The sequence below is a fragment of the Balaenoptera borealis genome (assembly GCF_965194805.1).
Source record: "Balaenoptera borealis genome assembly, chromosome: 17".
NCBI classification, from domain to species: domain Eukaryota; kingdom Metazoa; phylum Chordata; class Mammalia; order Artiodactyla; family Balaenopteridae; genus Balaenoptera; species Balaenoptera borealis.
This window is the reverse complement of record NC_138876.1, coordinates 15,674,354-15,692,946: the sequence shown is the minus strand read 5'-3', so window position 1 is coordinate 15,692,946 and position 18,593 is coordinate 15,674,354. Positions and strand designations below refer to the sequence as shown.

Below are 18,593 nucleotides of genomic sequence, written 5' to 3'. Positions count from 1 at the left end.
GCTTCAGTTAATTCCCGAGTTTGGGACTGAGCCAGTGTGGGAGGCTCTTTGAGACAAAGAGGGCCGTAGGGAAAGTCAGCCCAGGCATTGGAAGGGCCGTAATTGCTGTAATCTCTGAAGGAATTTGTTGACTTTCCTCAGAACAGCAATTCTCATAACATTTACCAAATTGAAAATCTTGCTTAATTCTGTAGGTTTACAGCTCCACAGAGGCTAGAGGAAAACATCATTTGGCACCAGAAACACACTTTATTCTGCTGGTGCAGATAATTTTGCAAACACTGGATACTGAGTTTCACATACTCTTCTGGAATTCCAATGCACTACATCCTAGAATGCAGAGAAACACAGTCATGGCAATTGCTCTTGCTGCCACCTGGACCAAGTGCTTCCAGAAACCCTCTTGGGTGTCTTTGCCCTCTCATTCTGAATTTCTGTGATGTTCTGGGAAGATGTGGTTTTTAATCAGCTCAGCATTTATTTCTTGCTTTGGGGAACCATTTCTATCCCATTATACGCAGTTCAGATAGGTTGTCAATGACAACCATTAACCCCACCTCTGCCCGTAGAGACATGACCCAGGACAAGCCAACTCTAGTAGCACAATCTGGAAACAGTGATTGGCTCAAGAGGGAGGCATGGAGTTCAAAAAGGGCCAATCAGCATCGTTTTGGGAGGCAGTTATTATATGGATAATGGTAAAGTTCTTTCCCGAAGATGCCAAGCTAGAGAGTGTGGGTCTGGATTTATCAGTTGCCATTGTTCTCACACTGTGTGGATAAAGAAGCTTATTTGTAGAGTAGAGCCTAACAGAGATGAGGTAGAGAAGGAGGGAGGGAGAAAGGGAAAGGGAGAGAGAAAAGATAAAGAGTCAGAGACAGAGATAGAGACAGAGACAGAGAGACAGTGTTCTGTCAACAGTGTGCTTGGTCCCAGGCCTCCAGGCTCTGGAACTTTCCGTTCTGTGAGCTCTCCCTGCACCCTTCCAGGGTTAAGCTTTTTGGAGTTGGGTTCTGTCTCTTGCAACAAGAGCATCTTGACTAGGACAGATGACTTCTCAGTTTCTCATGGGCCTCAGGGGATGGTGGAGGGGTGAGGGATGCACCGGAGGGTGAGGCAGGCATGGTCAAAGAGCTTATGAGGCAGCTGCCCCTGGGTCGTCCAGGTGTCGGTCTCAGGGTCGTAGCAGTCGAAGGAGGCCGAGTCCTCGATGCTACAGTCTGTGGTCAGATGCCGCCCACCAGTCACGTAGAGCTTGTTCCCCATCACCGTGGCCCCGTGGTGCATCCTCCGGTCTTTCATGTCTGCGCATTTGACAAATTTGTTGGACTGAGGGTCATAAGAAAGGATCCTCCTTGTGTAACCTGAAAACCAAATGGCATATCGACAAGGTCAGTGATGCTTATTTGGGACTGGAGGTCAGCAGTCCGGGGACCTGTCTGATCTCTGTCATCGCCTAACCCTGAGGCTGGCCTCTGAGCTAAAGCGTGGAATGTTTCCGTAACCTGCCCAATGTCTTGTGTGTGGCAGAGCTGGGATTTGGACCCAGATCCATCTGACTTCAGTCTCTGCATCTTAACTCGAAGTGAGGGCAACACTTATGTCGTTCGTTCTTAGATTGAGAGCAGAGATTCCAGTGGCCTTCTCAGCCTCGTTAGCTTTTTCATCTTTCTCATATGCTCATCCAAGAGCTTTAACAATCCCAAGACGGAGCCTTTGGGAACTCAGAAGTGGGTCCCCATGACAGCCCTATCTGGTGGGTACTCTTCTGATCCCCATTTTACAGATCAGCACACTGAGGCACAAAGAGATGAATAACTTGCCTAAGAGTGTACAGCCAGTTAGTGACAGAGTCAGGATTTGAACCCAGGTCTATCTGACCCCCAAACCAGCCCTCTTAACCATAGTATTATACTACAATTACAGAGAAATTATCCCTTAGCAGCTAATCTTATTTACAACAGTAAATGTTTTTTTGAGTATTTGCCCCGGGTCTGGGATAGCGCTAAGTGGTTTAGATAGATGAGCACATTTTATGATCACAACTCTGTGAAATAGGTTCATTATTTCATTCCTTGTTTGACAGGGAGAAACTTCTGGATGAGAAAAGAGCTTTGTCAAGTCATCCACACTCCCCTAGTTGGATGGGTGTACTTTTATTATTTTTTTTAAATTTATTTTTTGTTTTATATTGGGGAATTGTTGATTTACAATGTGTTAGTTTCAGGTGTAGAGCAAAGTGGTTCAGTTATGCGCTTTTAAAAAGACTGTCTTGGGACATCCCTGGTGGTGCAGTGGTTAAGAATCCACCTGCCAATGCAGGGGACATGGGTTCGATCCCCGGTCCAAGAAGATCCCACATGCCACGGAGCAGCTAAGCCCGTGCGCCACAACTATTGAGCCTGCGCTTCAGAGCCCGTGAGCCACAACTAGTGAAGCCCGTGTGCCTAGAGACCGTGCTCCGCAACAAGAGAAGCCACCGCAATGAGAAGCCCGTGCACCGCAACGAAGAGCAGCCCCCGCTCGCCACAACTAGAGAAAACCCACGTGCAGCAACGAAGACCCAACGCAGCCAAAAATAAATAAATAAATAAATAAATAAATTTATAAAAAAAGACTGTCTCGTAGAAAAACATCAGTGACCGTTTTCCCACGGGAGTTGCCAAGTTCATGTCCAGCCTCTCGATCTTCTGTTAAAACTCACCTCCCACGATGACAATCCGCTCCCCAAGTACCACGGCAGGCGCACATACATTCTTGATCATTCTCGTCTCCATTTTGAACCACGTGTTTCTGGAAATGTGATAAACCTGACAGAGAAGTATAATCACGGCACTGCATTTTAAAGTGATAACGTTTTTAAAAGATAGAAATAGTAATTAAGAGGGTGAAAGAGCGGTGATTTCTCTTTCTTTTCACTTTTTTTCCCAGTTCTTAAAATGTAGTTATCTTACTGTCAGTAAACAAAATGTAATTAAATAACAGAAAGAAGAATGTTCCCAGAAATTGGTCTTTATGTGGCCCTGTGAGCTCAGTGGCTGTGTGTCTATGGAATGGACCGAGAGTTAAGTGTTTGTAGTATGTGTTTGCTTACCTTGCTTGGGACATTTCTTTCCTTTCAATGAGAAATGGAGCAACTTGGACATGCGTAAAACCAGTGATTTTTCAATCATTTTTATTTCTGGCTCATGTTTAAATTTCTAAATGTTCCAGTGTATCCGAGAGGCTCTTAGGGCCAAGAATAAATTTGGGGTTAAAGGAGGAAGGCTTTTGAACAGCAGGTCATGCCTTAAAGTCATTAGAATCCTAGAAAAAAGTAAGCATGAGAAAAGGAAGAAAGAGCAAAGAGGTGGAGGCAGGATTCCTTGGCCTTGGTCTGAAATAGAGTAGCAAATCATGATTCCCAGAACACGTGCTCCTGTTAGATCCCTCAGTTTAAAGTTTAAATGTCAAATGCCAATTAGTTCATTACTGGCAGAATTTAGCACAAGAGATATAGGATGGACTTCATATAAGAAACGAAGGAACAAAATATTCCAATATTCTTGACTGGAAATTCTTTCTGTACAAAATATTTTTGCCACCATATTAAAGGCCTTATATTTTATCATTTTACCAAATTGGATCTTCACAACCATCCTATGATGTAGATACCATTACTTCCCTCTATTTTCCAGATTAGACCATTGAGGCTGAGAGAGGTGAAATGACATGCTCAAGGTCACACAGCTAGAGTAGTAGAAGAGCTGGTCTGATTGAACCCAGAATCCATGCCTTTATCCACCACACTCATGGCTCTGCTTGAGGCCATGGAGATGTGGCTTTTCTTTATTTTATTTTTTAATAGATTAAAAAAAAGCATTTACTATTTTAATTTGCTTTTATTTCAGTATTAGTAGTGTTTAAAGATATTTGGTGATGGTTTGTATTTTTGGCTGTGCCCCGCAGCATGTGGGATCTTAATTCCCTGACCAGGGATCAAAACCGTGTCCCCTGCAGTGGAAGCGAGGAGTCTTAACCACTGGACCGCCAGGGAAGTCCCTTTTATAGATTTTTAAAATCAAAGTATAGTTGATTTACAATGTGTTAGTTTCAGGTGAACAGCACAGTGATACAGTTCTATATATATATATATATATGTATATATATAACTGAATTCAGATTCTTTTCCCTTATAGATTATTACAAAATATTGAGTATAGTTCCCTGTGCTATACAGTAGGTCCTGGTTAGTTACCTATTTTATATATGTGTGTATATGTTAATCCCAATCTCCTAATTTATCCCCCTGCCACCCCAGCTTTCCCCTTTGATAACTATAAGTTTGTTTTCTATATCTGTGGGTCTGTTTTTGTTTTGTAAGTCAGTTCATTTGTATCTTTTTTTTTGGTTTTTTTTTTTTAGATTCCACAGATAAGCAATGTCATATGATATTTGTCTTTTTCTCTGTCTGGCTTACTTCACTTAGTATGATAATCTCTATGTCCATCCATGTTGTGTGAATGACATTAGTTTATTCTTTTTTATGGCTGAATAATATTCCATTGTATATATATACCACATCTTCTTTATTCATTCATCTATTGATGGACATTTAGGTTGCTTCCATGTCTTGGCTAGTGTTAAGTAGTGCTGCAATGAGCGCTGGGGTCATGTATCTTTCTGAATTATGGTTTTCTCCAGATATATGCCCAGGAGTGGGATTGCTGGATCATTTGGTAACTCTATTTTAAATTTTTTAAGGAACCTCCATACTGTTCTCCATAATGGCTGTACCAGTTTACATTCCCACCAACAGTGTAGGACGGTTCCTTTTTCTTCAGTGTGGCTTTCTTGATGGACACTTTCAAGACTGAAGCCCTCTTGAAGTCTCTGTCAGTCCTTAAAGTTGGTGAAGCATAGAGGAGGCCACAGCTAGAGACAGGGGCAACCACAATGGCTGTCAAGCCTCATGGTTTCATCTGCAAATATGTAGTGAACACTCTTGGGAAACATGAGATCCTTGGAGGAAAAGCAAATACCATAACTTCCCTCTATTTTCCAGATTAGACCATTGAGGCTGAGAGAGGTGAAATGACATGCTCAAGGTCACACAGCTAGAGTAGTAGAAGAGCTGGTCTGATTGAACCCAGAATCCATGCCTTTATCCACCACACACTGAGTAATTGGCTCCTGGCTTTCTGTTCTCTATTAGCTTTGGGGATGGTTTCAAAAATAGATTAAACATTTGTTTACAATCCTCACCATACCGCCAGAGAGGATGAGGCAAGGACAACAAAGGATGGTCTTTGACCCATGGAGGAAGTGATACTTTGTTATGGTAAAGGATTTGCTTAACGCCATCCAGCAATAGGGGTAGAAAGAAGGCCAGGGAGAAAGGTACAGTACACACACAATTTGCACAGTAACGCCATGGCAGTCTAGTCCTTAAAAAGAATGCTTGCGTGCAGATAAACCATCCGATGGGGCTTCCCTGGTGGCGCAGTGGTTGAGAATCTGCCTGCCAATGCAGGGGACACGGGTTCGAGCCCTGGTCTGGGAGGATCCCACATGCCACGGAGCAACTGGGCCCGTGAGCCACAATTACTGAGCCTGCGCGTCTGGAGCCTGTGCTCCGCAACAGGAGAGGCCGTGATGGTGAGAGGCCCGCGCACCACGATGAAGAGTGGTCCCCACTTGCCACAACTAGAGAAAGCCCGCGTGCAGAAGCGAAGACCCAACACAGTCATAAATAAATAAATAAATAAATAAATAAAAAAGAACGTGAATTTCTAAAAAAAAAAAAGTGCATTTGTGCAATAACAGACTAACTAGAGATTTTGTTAAAAAAAAAAAAAAAAAAAAAAAAACATCCGATGAAGAAATCTTTGAACCTATACTTGAAAATCCAACCTACCCCATCAGGTAACCCCAAGCATTCATCTTAAACGATATCTGAATGAGTATAATTTCCGTTACAAAGCTAATGCTAAGTAGATAAGAAGAGCTTCCAAATTAATACTTTCCCCATTTTCCCCTTCTCATGACTGCAGTGTAAAAGAATCACTCACATGTTAGTGTTTTGGTTTTTGGTTTTTGGCTATTTAAGCTTGTTTAATTGTCCTAAGCACTTCTTGATGAGGTAGCTTAAAAGCTTTTGTGAGCTTTGTATTTATTCTTAGGAATAGGTAACAATTTTGTAATGTGAAATCATCAACATAGTTGTTGACTTTATTTTGAAAAATAGTTTTAAAAAATGTAGGAGGGGCTCTAGCTTTACACAGAAGCTCTTTATTATACCTGTGTTGTGTGGCCAGAGCTTGGAGGGGGAACAGAACATGTCTCCCTTGGCTCAAGTAAATGAGTGGGATTTGGAACAGACTTAGAATCTGCCTAGATGGTCAGGGAAGAGTTGACAATATGGGCTGGAGAAGTGAAGGAAAGAGAAAAACAAGAAAAGGATTGCATTGAAATTATCACTTTTCTCTGTTTCCACTGGCACCAACTTAGTCTGAGCCACCATCATCCCTTGCCTGGACTTCTAGAAGAATCTCCCAACTCTCCTTCCTTTGTCCACTCAGGCCTCTTCCAGTGCCTTCTCCACACAGCGTCCAGAAGGAAATTCTAAAAATGCAAATTTGACTACTTCACCTACCCTGCTACTCTTAGGCTTGAACCCCAATTCCTTGACAAGGCCTGGAAAGCCCTGCCAGATCAGCCTCATCTCCACACTCATCCCCCCAGGAATGTTCTGGAATTTCTGTACGAGGGTCTCAGGGGCAGCAGTCTGGTGGAGGGGGTTGCTTACGTGGCTTGGGAAGGGGGCTGAGAGAGATTATGGGGGGACTGACCATCCCCAGCTCCGCCTTGGTGCACAGACTTGCTGCGACCTGGTCATGCTTTCGGCTCCTCCAGGTGAAGGGCCGCGCACCTTTCTGCTTCAGGGCCTTCGTGCCAGCTGTTCCCTTACCAGGGAACGCCACCCCTCCCTCAGCAGATGAGTGTGACTCCTGCTCCAGACGCAGGCTCACCTGCTCAGGGAAGCTGCCCGCCCACCTCTGTCCACGTCAGAGCCCTCTGTCCGCCCTGTACATCCTCCTCCTCTTTCACTCTTCATCCTCACCTGCCTTCTCTCTTCCTCTGCCTCTCTGCTCAAGTCAGCTTAAACCAACCTCACAGAGTTCCCTCCTAAGTTCCCTGAACCCTCACACCCTCCCCGATTCCCTCGAGACTGGTTTAGGGCACCCCTTATGCTCTTAGAGCACCCCTCTATTCAGCATCTGAATTGCAGTTGTCTCGTAAGCTCCTGGAGGGTAAGTGGGATTTACTGCTCATGTCCATGTCCCCAGGGCCTTCTCTGTGGTTAGCACCCAATATAACTCCTCTAAATGAACAGAGCAGATCTCAGGGGCCTCCATGATTATCTTTATATATCACGTAGAGGCTTGAAGTTTTTCATATCTAGGTGAACTGCAGAGATTAGAACTTGTGTCAAGGTGGAAAACACCCAATATTCTGACATTTTGATCTTTATTAATCACACTTCTCAGAGAGCTTGTCAGTGACATTAGCATCCACCTGTCATTTAAGGCAGGGGTTCCACAACCTGACTGTGCCTTAGAATCCCCTGTAAACGCTTGTAAACAGTAAATGTCAAAACCCCATACATAGAGGTTTTGATTCAGCAGATCTGAGGTCAGGTTCCAGGGGATTTGGTTAACAGACTATGGACCAGTGCTTGGGAGTCTTCTTTTAAAGCCTTACTGATTTTGGTTAGAAGCATCTGCGATATTCCTATAGGACTTCACTATCTGGCATTCGATGTGTTCTAGGTAGAACCTTTAGATGTATTTGATGTACCTCTGTATGTATTAACCTTACACAAAAAGAATTCATAAATGGATAAAATCTGGCTGAAATTAAACTAACTTCCTTCCTTCCTTCTCTCCCTCTCTCCTTTTTCCTTCCCCTGCAACTGACAAGCATATATGTATGTATTATATGTATGTGTGTGTATGTGTATGTATGTATGTATATATATGTATGTGCTTGTGTATGCAGTGTACATGTACATATGTGTATATGTATGTGTGTATGTGTATATGCATGTATTTGTGTATGTATATATGTGTGTGTGTGCGTGTGTGTGTATGTGTAGCCATGGTGGGAGGGACCATTTACCTGGATAAGGCGCACAGGGTTCTGCATGATGTCCTCTCCCCCAAAAAGGTAGAGTCTTTGGTCTTTCACAGCGACTGCAGGGTGGAGGACCCCCAGTGGCATGCTGGCCATCCTCTCCCAGACGTTGCAGATGCTGTCATATCTCTCCATGGAGCCCATGACCTCGTGTCCTTCTCCAATCCCCCCGATGGAGAAGATGAAGTTCTTGTGGGCGGTGCTTCTGTGGGAGTAGCGGGCTGCCAGCATGGGCTGCCCCAGCCTCCACTGATTGAACTTCAGGGAGAAGATGTAGACCTTGGGACTGGGCACACTGTTCCCCGTGCCCACCGCCATGCCTCCCAGCAGGTAGATGCTGCGGTGCAAGGTGACAGCCGAGGCCTTATACAGCCGGGCTGGGAGTTTGGCAAGGCTCTGCCATTGGCCAGTCTGTCCGTCGTACAGCAGGACGTCCCTGGTGGTCTGCTGGTTGTCCTTCCTTCCACCCAAGAGGATGAGGAAGTCTTGGTAAGAGTTTCTTGGGGGGACATGCCACAGAGGCTGGAGGTCCGGGGCACTGGTGGTGCTGTACAAAGAAAACATCTGCCTCTTGGCTGTCTCCAAGATGGTCTGGCAGGGGGGCGAGGACTGCAGGAGGGCGTCGTTGGCGATGAAGTGGTAGAAGAAGGCTGGGTGGACGTACTGCAGCCTGACCTGCTTGAACAGTTCCTGCATGTATTGCTTCCGGGTCTGGAGGTCATGCTTGATCCAAACCATGAGGGCCTCGAACACCTTCTCCTCCTCCGCACAGAGCCCGTCATCTCCCAGGTAGTCTCTCAGTTCCAAGGCACGGAGCTCCTTCAGATCAGCTGATGCGGCCACCTCTGGGAAGTACGTCAGGGCCACCTCCCTGGCTTTCTTCCTGAGGGTCTCACAGCTGAAGATTTCAGAGAGTCTGATCACGCCCAGGCAGTTGCTGGGGGCCAGCTGGCTCTGTAGGAAGGAGGAGCAGGCCTCAAGCAGCCTGGGGTACTGCAGCATGGAGGCGGCCTCCATCAAGGGCAGGACGGTTTCCGCTGTGATGTGCGCCTCGCCCGTGTACACATACAGGATGATCCGCTCCAGAGTTGCAGAGTCGAGGCCTTTCAGCTGGACTTTGGGCTCGCTGCTCTCCCGGAAGTTGCTGCAGAACATGGCCCTGAAGTAGGGGCTGCTGGAGGCCAGCACGTTGCGGTGGCAGGGGACCTCCCAGGCCCCAGCGCAGATGCTCACATCAGTCAGGATCCTGCTTTGCCTCAAGCCATTGAGCTGCCTCAACAAGTCAGAGGAGAAGTCATGGTCTTTGAAGAGCAGCCCATCTGGCGATTCCTCGTCCATCCTACAAAGATGGGGAGAAGTCCCAAGAGGGAGCACGTGCTGGAGGGTTTAGCTGTGGCGGCTCCAAGACTTAGAGCACCTATGTCCATTCACCAAGACGCCTGTGGGTATTGCCAAGAATATGGCTCAGGGAAGATCAGAAAGGGAGACCACCTGTGGCGTGGGCCTCACAGCTGACACCTCTTTTTTTTGGTTACGATTACTCTAAAAGGTAACAGGCAAATAGCATCTGCGGACAATCTGAGAAAAACAAAACAAAACAAAAGAAAAACAAAAAAAAAGAGAAGGTGGTTGGATAAGTTGGGCAAGTTGAAGGCGGCAAATGGTCACATGGTCTGAAATGTTAACCTGAAGCAAGATGACAGTCTGTGCATTTGACCAGCAGAAGTCTGTGAACCTTTCTCCAGATTCTCAGCATGTCTGTTATTTAGTAAACTCATCTAAACATCTTTCTGGGTGTTAGTCATTCCCCATGTCATTCTGGGGGTGTGGCCTCTGTAACAAGATAGAAATGAGGGATGAAAGTGGACGTTTGAGATTTTTTTTTCTTTTTTAAAGCATGACTTCACAGAGTCTTGTGGGTTTTGTTTTTAAAATGAGATAAATAGAAAGCAGAGACCAAACAATACCCTGGACAGGTTTATTGGATGACATCTGGCTGTCCGTCTACCTGCAGAAGAATTAAACATTCGAGCTATTTACCTTGTTTTGCTGCAGTGACATCCACCGATACCTGCTCCGGCTGGTCCCTCCGGAGAGTTTCCACCTCTCGCTCCAAATGAAACCATAAACCCAGGCCTTTCCTTCAGTTGGCAAATAATTTGTCCTGGGAGAATTCTGGACTTGTTTATGCTGAAGGTACTTTCACAGTTTTCTAGACCTTTGTGAAAGAACTGCTGGGCAGGGAGACAGTGTATACATTCCAGGGCTAAGAATAGTTGCATATGTACTTTCCACTGTTATGACATGTGACTTTCCAGTTGCCTTTTGCAGCAACCCGAGGGCCTGCGGTGCCGGCGCATGCCCACATGCCTTGTTTCTTTGGCAAGTGTTTACATCGGCAGAAATAGATCTGGAGGAACGGCTTCTCTTAGAGAAGACTTTGCTGCCCACTTGGACACATCCCGAGTCCCTTGTCCTAAAAGTGCCTGGGAATTCTAGATGTCTGTAAACAGGTTGCCGTGACCTGGGGAAAGTCACTGAAGATAGTCCTGGGCAAGTTGAAGGTGGCAGATGGTCACAGGGAAGCCAGAACATGGGCCCAAGGGTGTTGTTTAGTGGGTCTCTATTTCCTACTGTCTGCTGGCAGGATCGTTGCAGAGGGCTGAGAGTTCCTCCTCCAGGCTCCAAGGTGATGGTGTCTGTGATGAAAGTTGTTTTAAATATTTGTGGAGCATCCCAGAGTTTCTAGACTTGGGAAAGACCAAACCTTTATTGATCCTCCTTATCACAGGGGCTTCTGTTTTAAAGTGGCAAGGGCAGTAGTCTTGTGGGTCATACCTGCTTCTCACAAGACCCCTGCTGACTATTCTTCAGTTAGTTTTTTATAGTTCAGATTTGCTTTTCTGTTTTATTTTTCCATTTTCTCCCTTCAGGGAGGCTTGTGCTAGAGAAAGGAGGCAAAATATGTTGCTCCAGGAGAGGGGGGTGGGTGGGAGAGAGAGAGAGAGAATGAAAGGAAGAAGAAGGAGAAGGAAGAGGAGGAGGGGGAGTGGAGGAGGAGGAGGGGGAGAAGAGGGGGAGGAAGAAGAGGAGGGAGAGGAGGGGGAGGAGGAGGGGGAGAGGGAGGAGGAAGAGGAGGAGGAGGGGGAGGAGGGAGAGGAAGAGGAGGGGAGGAAGAGGAGGGGAAGGAGGGGGAGGAGGAGGCAGAGGGAGAGGAGGAGGAGGGGGAGGAGGGAGAGGAAGAGGAGGGGGGAGGAAGAGGAGGGGAAGGAGGAGGGGGAGGAGGAGGGGAGAGGGAGGAGGAAGGGGAGGGGAAGGAGGAGGGGGAGGAGGAGGGGAGAGGGAGGAGGAGGAGGGGGAGGAGGGAGAGGAAGAGGAGGGGAGAGGAGGAGGAGGAGGGGGAGGAGGAGGAGGAGGGGAAGAAGGAGAGGAGAACAATGATGGTGATGGAGTAGGATGCAGCCTTCAAATGTAAGAGTTAGAACCATGATGGAGGGTTATAGAACAACCAGGATGAGTTAAAGGGACCCCAGGTCTGTCCTGCCCTTGCCTCCGGGGAGGTCCCGATTGAGGGTACCAGCAGTGAATGGCAGGGAAGCCCAGCTTTCTCTCCTGCTCAAGTCTTGCTTGGACTATTGCAACAGCCTCCTGCGCTGATTTTCCCCTTGCTCCTGTCTCTCCCTCCAGTACATCCACCCCGTCACCACCAGAGTCACCCTGAAGAAGACAAATCAGAATCTGCCAGTCTCCACGCTCCCCCCACCACTGCATCATGCCCTTCAGTGGCTCCCCCGTCTGTAGGATCAAGTCCATACTCTTTAGCAGGAACCATATTGGTCTCCTGCCACTTCCTTGTCCCACTTATATTTTTCACTCTAGCTCCTTCAGACAACTTGCAGATCCTTGTATGTGTCTGGTCCCTGTTGGGAAGGCTGGGCTGGGCTGGCCTTTAGGGCACCACAGAGCATGGTGGGAGGGGGAGTGTCTCTCATAGTGGCAGATCACAGAGTAGATCACGCCCAGAAGAAAATCAAGGTCAGGAAAACATAGCCATCCCATGTCACTGGGGCCAGGCGCCTGGAGGCCAGAATTAGGAGCAAAAGATCTGAGCCAAGTGGGTCAGAGACCCTTGGAGGTGCAAGCAAGGAGCTGGAGAGAGCAGCTGTTTGTACAGCTCTCAGAGCTGGTGGCTGTTCTTGCGCTCCTGAGCCGCGCTGGGGATGTACGAGCATGCAGCCAAATTCCTGAAAGGGCCTGAGGTTCCTCTGTTGGCGTTTCTGGGCCTTTGTATGTGCCCTTCCCTTTGCTGTCCTTTCCATTTTCACGTCTGAACTACTATTCATCCTTCCAAATGTTGTTTGTATATCAGCATCTCTGAAAGTCTTCCTCGACCCTCTCAGTACTCAGTACTCCTCTGTACTGTTTCCACACCCTCTGCACACTTCCAATCGTACATGCCTCATACCCTCATTGCAATTATGTTTGCCTGTTTGTGTCCCTCTTGTTAGAATGGAAGTGTCTGGACAGCAAAAACTGTCTTAATTGTCTCTCTATCCCCAGCACCTAGCACAGTGCCTGACACATAGAGGGTGAATTATATATAGTTCCTGAACTGAGCATAACAGAATGGAGACTAGGGAAAGAGAGGGAGCTCTGCTGGGTGGCCTTCATGCCCCACCTGCTGTATAAGTTTAGCAGGGCCGCCATGTACAGCTTGGTGCATGTCCATTCGACTGCAATGCAAACTGCGCTCTGGAGCAGCCCTGGATGTCCCTCATTTTGATCCAATAACATGATGAAGTGAAAAGTAAAATAATTGCTTTATACCACAGAGCAAGAGTTAAGTTCAAGGTTGGGAACTGAACTGAGGTCTTCTCAACTCCAAAGCTAGTGCTTTAGTCCTTGGCCTCGGAGTCAGCACAAGGAAAAAATAACTTCCTTATTGTTCTGAAATGACTATATTATTTCTCTTCCAGCCAGTGGGCAAGCCAGGAGTTTGTTGTGAGGGCAGCTAACATGGCGCCACCCATTGGCAGGAATCTTGAAGTTTCCCCTACGTTTTCTAACTAATTAGACCTTCTGGAATCCAGCCCTGTCAAGTCTTCAGACGAGCCCTGGTGTGCAGCCTCGATGTCTGACCAACTTTAATAAATCCTTTGGATTCTAAAGTTTAAAGAAGACAGGCCCCATTCCATTGGCCTGGCCTACTAGGAGAATTCTGGCTCTACATTAAACATCAGGAAAAGACACAAATAATCTTGGTGTTTACCTCCTAGCAAACACACAAGTGTAACACTAAGCCCAATCCAAAAAACGTATCTATCACCCATAGCATGTAACCCCAGCCGGCTACTTTCAATTCATGAATCTATTTGTCTCCCAAAGTTTTATGTTCTTTGTCTTAACTTTATGTCCTGACCTTCTCTGGGAGATGTCTTAGTTTAGGGTCTGAACATATGGGAACTTAAGATAAATGAGGACATTCAGCTCCTTGCCTCTCCTTGTGATGAAAGTTGGTGTCATAAGGAGTCAAGAGTCAGGCTTCGAGGGCATGAAGACTCGGGAGAATCTTGACACTTCCTCTCAGCATCTATGTGGTCTTGGGCAGGTAGCTTACTTTTTTTATTGAAGTATAATTGGTTTACAATGTCATATTAGTTTACCGCATAGTGATTCAGTGTTTTTACAGATTATACTCCGTTTAAAGTTATTACAAGATAATGGCTATAATTCCTTGTTCCGTACAATATATCCTTGTTGCTGATCTATTTTATAATATTAGTTTGTATCTCTTAATCCCATACGCCAAATCTGTCCCTCTCCCCTTCCCCTTTGGTAACCACTTTTGCAGCCTCAGTTTCTCCATCTATTAAATGGGGATAACCTTGTCACAGAGAAATAATGTATGAGAAACATCTAGTAAAGTGCTGGCACAGTGTAGGTTCACAGGAAACTGTGGTTAGTATTATACCATTACTCTGAAAATAACCTCATGAGATTCCAGTAGGTCCTGGTGCCCAGTTGTCAGCATCTAATTTAGTCTCCTACTCACTCTACCTGTTTCCTTTGCCCTGAGCAATTGCTATGTTCCTCATTATCTATTCAGCTTTCAGGAGTCCTGGATTCCAGTCCAGACTCTGTCATGGACAGGCTGTGTGTCTTTAGACCAGTCCCCTAACGTTTCTGTACTTTCTCACCTGGCCACGAAGGTATGGGCAGGTGACTTCTGAGCCGTGCCTCTCTCAGCTCACCCTGTGGTTTGTGCCCTGAAAAGGCCAGAGAAGGGAATGCTAGGGGCTGAGCCTCAGCAAAGGGGCCTCATCAGAGCTTCTGCACATCTCTGGCCCGAAGCCAGAGGCTCTGGTCTGAACACCAGTCAAGCTGCCAGCTGGTACTCTTTATTATTTTGCCCTTTTAAGTAAATTCAGAAAGCCTTCAGTTTCCCCATAGAGTTTTGCATTGATATTACAGGCCGCTTGGACTCGGGAGGCCTCGGTTTCTTTCCTGTCTGGGTGAGCTAGGCCTGGATTCCCATGGAAGGCCAGTGCTGCTGGCTCAGGTCAGCCTCACGTCTGACAACTACAGACAAGGAAGCCACAAAATGTGCTATATCACACATGTCCAGTCCTCCTAAGACCCTTCGAGGCAAGGTGTTACTTTCACACTAACCATTGAACCATGGCTGGGACAGTTCCCAGGACCTGTGTTTCAAGAAGGGACATATGTACACTTAAAGGCTTTGGGACAGCTCCTTGAGACCTGGAAGACTGTTCTCTGATGACATCAGAGTATCTCCACTTCCCACAGTCTGCAGGTGCAGGAGAAAGCTGAGGAGCAGACAAATACCGTTTCAGTGATCTGGATCATCAAAAGCTGTAGGAAGGAACTTGCCCCTTGCTATGTGATTTTAAAACTTTTCTGTGTCTGTGAGTGCCTGTCTATCGGCGTCTGTACCTATCTGTCTGAGTATGTTTTTTTTAACCAGCTTGTGGAAAGCTGAATAAGGACTTTGTGCTCCAGACAATGGCCAAAAGGCGTCCTGCTCCTTGATTCTGGGGTTGCCATGACGACTGTCCTCTGAGAGCTAAAAGCCTAGCTAATTTTACTAGGCCAGTAGTGCAAATGACTGCATTCCCAACTCTTCCTCCATCCTGTCCCACTGCCAGAAAATATCTTCATATTTTCTTTCCCCCAGGGAGGGCAAGGGGAAAAAAGGCCGACAGAGATGATGTCAGGACTGCTAGGAGATGGTTGGTACATAACCCGGCTGTCTGGTCCCACTTCTCCCCACAAACTAAAGTCTGACTTCATACATCATTTATGCCACAAATCAGCTTTCTGGGCTCTAAATCAAATCAGGAATAAAGAAATAATATGATCAAGGATACATTCTTATTCTCCTGTTTTAGCACTGTGAGTCACAAAGAATAATACACTGCCTTGGCGTCTCTGCTCCCCCGGGCAGGCACTCCCTGATGGGGAGATAGGAATTTAAACAGGAACATGACTCTCTCTAGGCCACTGAGGCATAGTTTGGCAATCTGCTGCTGTGGTATAGAAAGTGGATGACCTACAGAGGAAGGTCTGTTGGGAGGATGAACTTTAATCCTTTAGAAGTAGGATTAATTAGAATCCCTAGGGGAAATGTGAATTGAGCAAGACCAATTGAATTGGTCTGATTAACTAAGGGTCCATCCATCTGTCTGTCCAAACATCCATCTTCCATTTATCCATTCATCCATTCATCATCCATCCATCTATCCATTCATCCATTGAGTAGGACAAGGTCCCTGCTCTTGCGGTGCTCACAATCTGGTAGACAGACAAGTTAATAATTTAAGTGTTCTGAAGAGAAGCCTTCCTCAACCTTTCTCCTTCCCACCTCACTCCCCTCCCACCATGAATTCTGGGTCACCCCCAAAGGGGAATTTTATACACACATCTTTGAAAAGCTCTCACATCAGGCTGAATTTTAATAACGTGTTTTCACCTCTCTTCTGTATTGTAGCTCCTTGAGGGCAGGGATAAGTCTTATTCCCCTGCCCTTATCAGGAAAAGCAGAGAAGAAGAATAATGGAATTTCCTGACAGAGACTGACACTGGAGACTGTTTGCCTTTTCCAGACTGTTTATTTCATTTTATTTTTTTTAACTGGGAGAAAAGAATGTTATCTTTTTTTTTTTATACAGCAGGTTCTTATTAGTCATCAATTTTATACACATCAGTGTATACATGTCAATCCCAATCGCCCAATTCATCCCACCACCACCACCCCCCCCACCACTTTCCCCCCTTGGTGTCCATACGTTTGTTCTCTACATCTGTGCCTCAATTTCTGCCCTGAAAACCGGTTCATCTGTACCATTTTTCTAGGTTCCACATATATGCGTTAATATACGATATTTGTTTTTATCTTTCTGACTTACTTCACTCTGTATGACAGTCTCTAGATCCATCCACGGCTCAACAAATGACCCAGTTTCGTTCCTTTTTATGGCTGAGTAATATTCCATTGTATATATGTACCACATCTTCTTTATCCATTCATCTGTCGATAGGCATTTAGGTTGCTTCCATGACCTGGCTATTGTAAATAGTGCTGCAATGAACATTGGGGTGCATGTGTCTTTTTGAATTGTGGTTTTCTCTGGTTATATGCCCAGTAGTGGGATTGCTGGATCATATGGCAATTCTATTTTTAATTTTTTAAGGAACCTCCATACTGTTCTCCATAGTGACTGTATCAGTTTACATTCCCACCAACAGTGCAAGAGGGTTCCCTTTTCTCCACACCCTCTCCAGCATTTGTTGTTTGTAGATTTTCTGATGAAGCCCGTTCTAACTGGTGTGAGGTGATACCTCATTGTAGTTTTGATGTGCATTTCTCTAATAATTAGTGATGTTGAGCACCTTTTCATGTGCTTCTTGGCCATCTGTATGTCTTCTTTGGAGAAATGTCTATTTAGGTCTTCTGCCCATTTTTGGATTGGGTTGTTTGTTTTTTTTAATATCGAGCTGCATGAGCTGTTTATATATTTTGGAGATTAATCCTTTGTCCATTGATTCATTTGCAAATATTTTCTCCCATTCTGAGGGTTGTCTTTTCGTCTTGTTTATGGTTTCCTTTGCTGTGCAAAAGCTTTGAAGTTTCATTAGGTCCCATTTGTTTATTTTTGTTTTTATTTCCATTACTCTAAGAGGTGGATCAAAAAGATCTTGCTGTGATTTATGTCAAAGAGTGTTCTTCCTATGTTTTCCTCTATGAGTTTTATAGTGTCCAGTCTTACATTTAGGTCTCTAATCCATTTTGAGTTTATTTTTGTGTATAGTGTTAGGGAGTGTTCTAATTTCATTCTTTTACATGTAGCTGTCCAGTTTTCCCAGCACCACTTATTGAAGAGACTGTCTTTTCTCCATTGGATATCCTTGCCTCCTTTGTCATAGATTAGTTGACCATAGGTGCGTGGGTTTATCTCTGGGCTTTCTATCTTGTTCCATTGATCTATGTTTCTGTTTTTGTGCCAGTACCATATTGTCTTGATTACTGTAGCTTTGTAGTATAGTCTGAAGTCAGGGAGTCTGATTCCTCCAGCTCCATTTTTTTCCCTCAAGACTGCTTTGGCTATTCGGGGTCTTTTGTGTCTCCATACAAATTTTAAGATTTTTTTGTTCTAGTTCCGTAAAAAATGCCATTGGTAATTTGATAGGGATTGCAATGAATCTGTAGATTGCTTTGGGTAGTATAGTCATTTTCACAATATTGATTCTTCCAATCCAAGAACATGGTATATCTCTCCGTCTGTTGGTATCATCTTTAATTTCTTTCATCAGTGTCTTATAGTTTTCAGCATACAGGTCTTTTGTCTTCTTAGGTAGGTTTATTCCTAGGTATTTTATTCTTTTTGTTGCAATGGTAAATGGGAGTGTTTCTCTAATTTCTCTTTCAGATATTTCATCATTAGTGTATAGGAATGCAAGAGATTTCTGTGCATTAATTTTGTATCCTGCAGCTTTACCAAATTCATTGATCAGCTCTAGTAGTTTTCTGGTGGCATCTTTAGGATTCTCTATGTATAGTATCATGTCATCTGCAAACAGTGACAGTTTTACTTCTTCTCTTCCAATTTGTATTCCTTTTATTTCTTTTTCTTCTCTAATTGCCGAGGCTAGGACTTCCAAAACTATGTCGAATAATAGCAGTGAGAGTGGACATCCTTGTCTTGTTCCTGATCTTAGAGGAAATGCTTTCAGTTTTTCACCATTGAGAATGATGTTTGCTGTGGGTTTGTCATATATGGCCTTTATTATGTTGAGGTAGGTTCCCTCTATGCCCACTTTCTGGAGAGTTTTTATCATAAATCGGTATTGAATTTTGTCAGAAGCTTTTTCTGCATCTATTGAGATGATCATATGGTTTT

General features: G+C 45.2%; 1 protein-coding gene across 2 annotated transcripts; it reads right to left on the bottom strand.

The window, feature by feature from the left end:
• Positions 1–229: 229 nt before the first annotated feature.
• On the bottom strand, positions 230–11,153 carry KLHL38 (kelch like family member 38). 2 transcript variants are annotated; one of them, XM_082363084.1, is made up of 4 exons: positions 10,216–11,153; positions 8,161–9,753; positions 2,705–2,810; positions 230–1,364 (listed from the first exon to the last, which is right to left on the bottom strand). In XM_082363084.1, exons 2-4 carry the CDS (start codon positions 9,511–9,513, stop codon positions 1,075–1,077), a joined length of 1,749 nt encoding a protein of 582 aa, XP_082219210.1. In that variant the 5' UTR covers positions 9,514–9,753; positions 10,216–11,153; the 3' UTR covers positions 230–1,074. The 2 variants fall into 2 exon arrangements, with proteins under 2 accessions (XP_082219210.1, XP_082219211.1); XM_082363085.1 differs by lacking the exon at positions 10,216–11,153 and having other exon boundaries at positions 8,161–10,197.
• Between the last annotated feature and the right edge of the window lie 7,440 nt (positions 11,154–18,593).

Coding starts and splice junctions, on each gene's coding strand:
- KLHL38 (XM_082363084.1), bottom strand. CDS start 9,513: ATGGACGAGGAATCGCCAGATGGGCTGCTCTTCAAAGACCATGACTTC. Junction 2,811..8,160: donor ACCCTGTGCGCCTTATCCAG/GTAAATGGTCCC, acceptor CTTCTCTGTCAG/GTTTATCACATTTCCAGAAA. Junction 1,365..2,704: donor GCGGATTGTCATCGTGGGAG/GTGAGTTTTAAC, acceptor TTTGGTTTTCAG/GTTACACAAGGAGGATCCTT.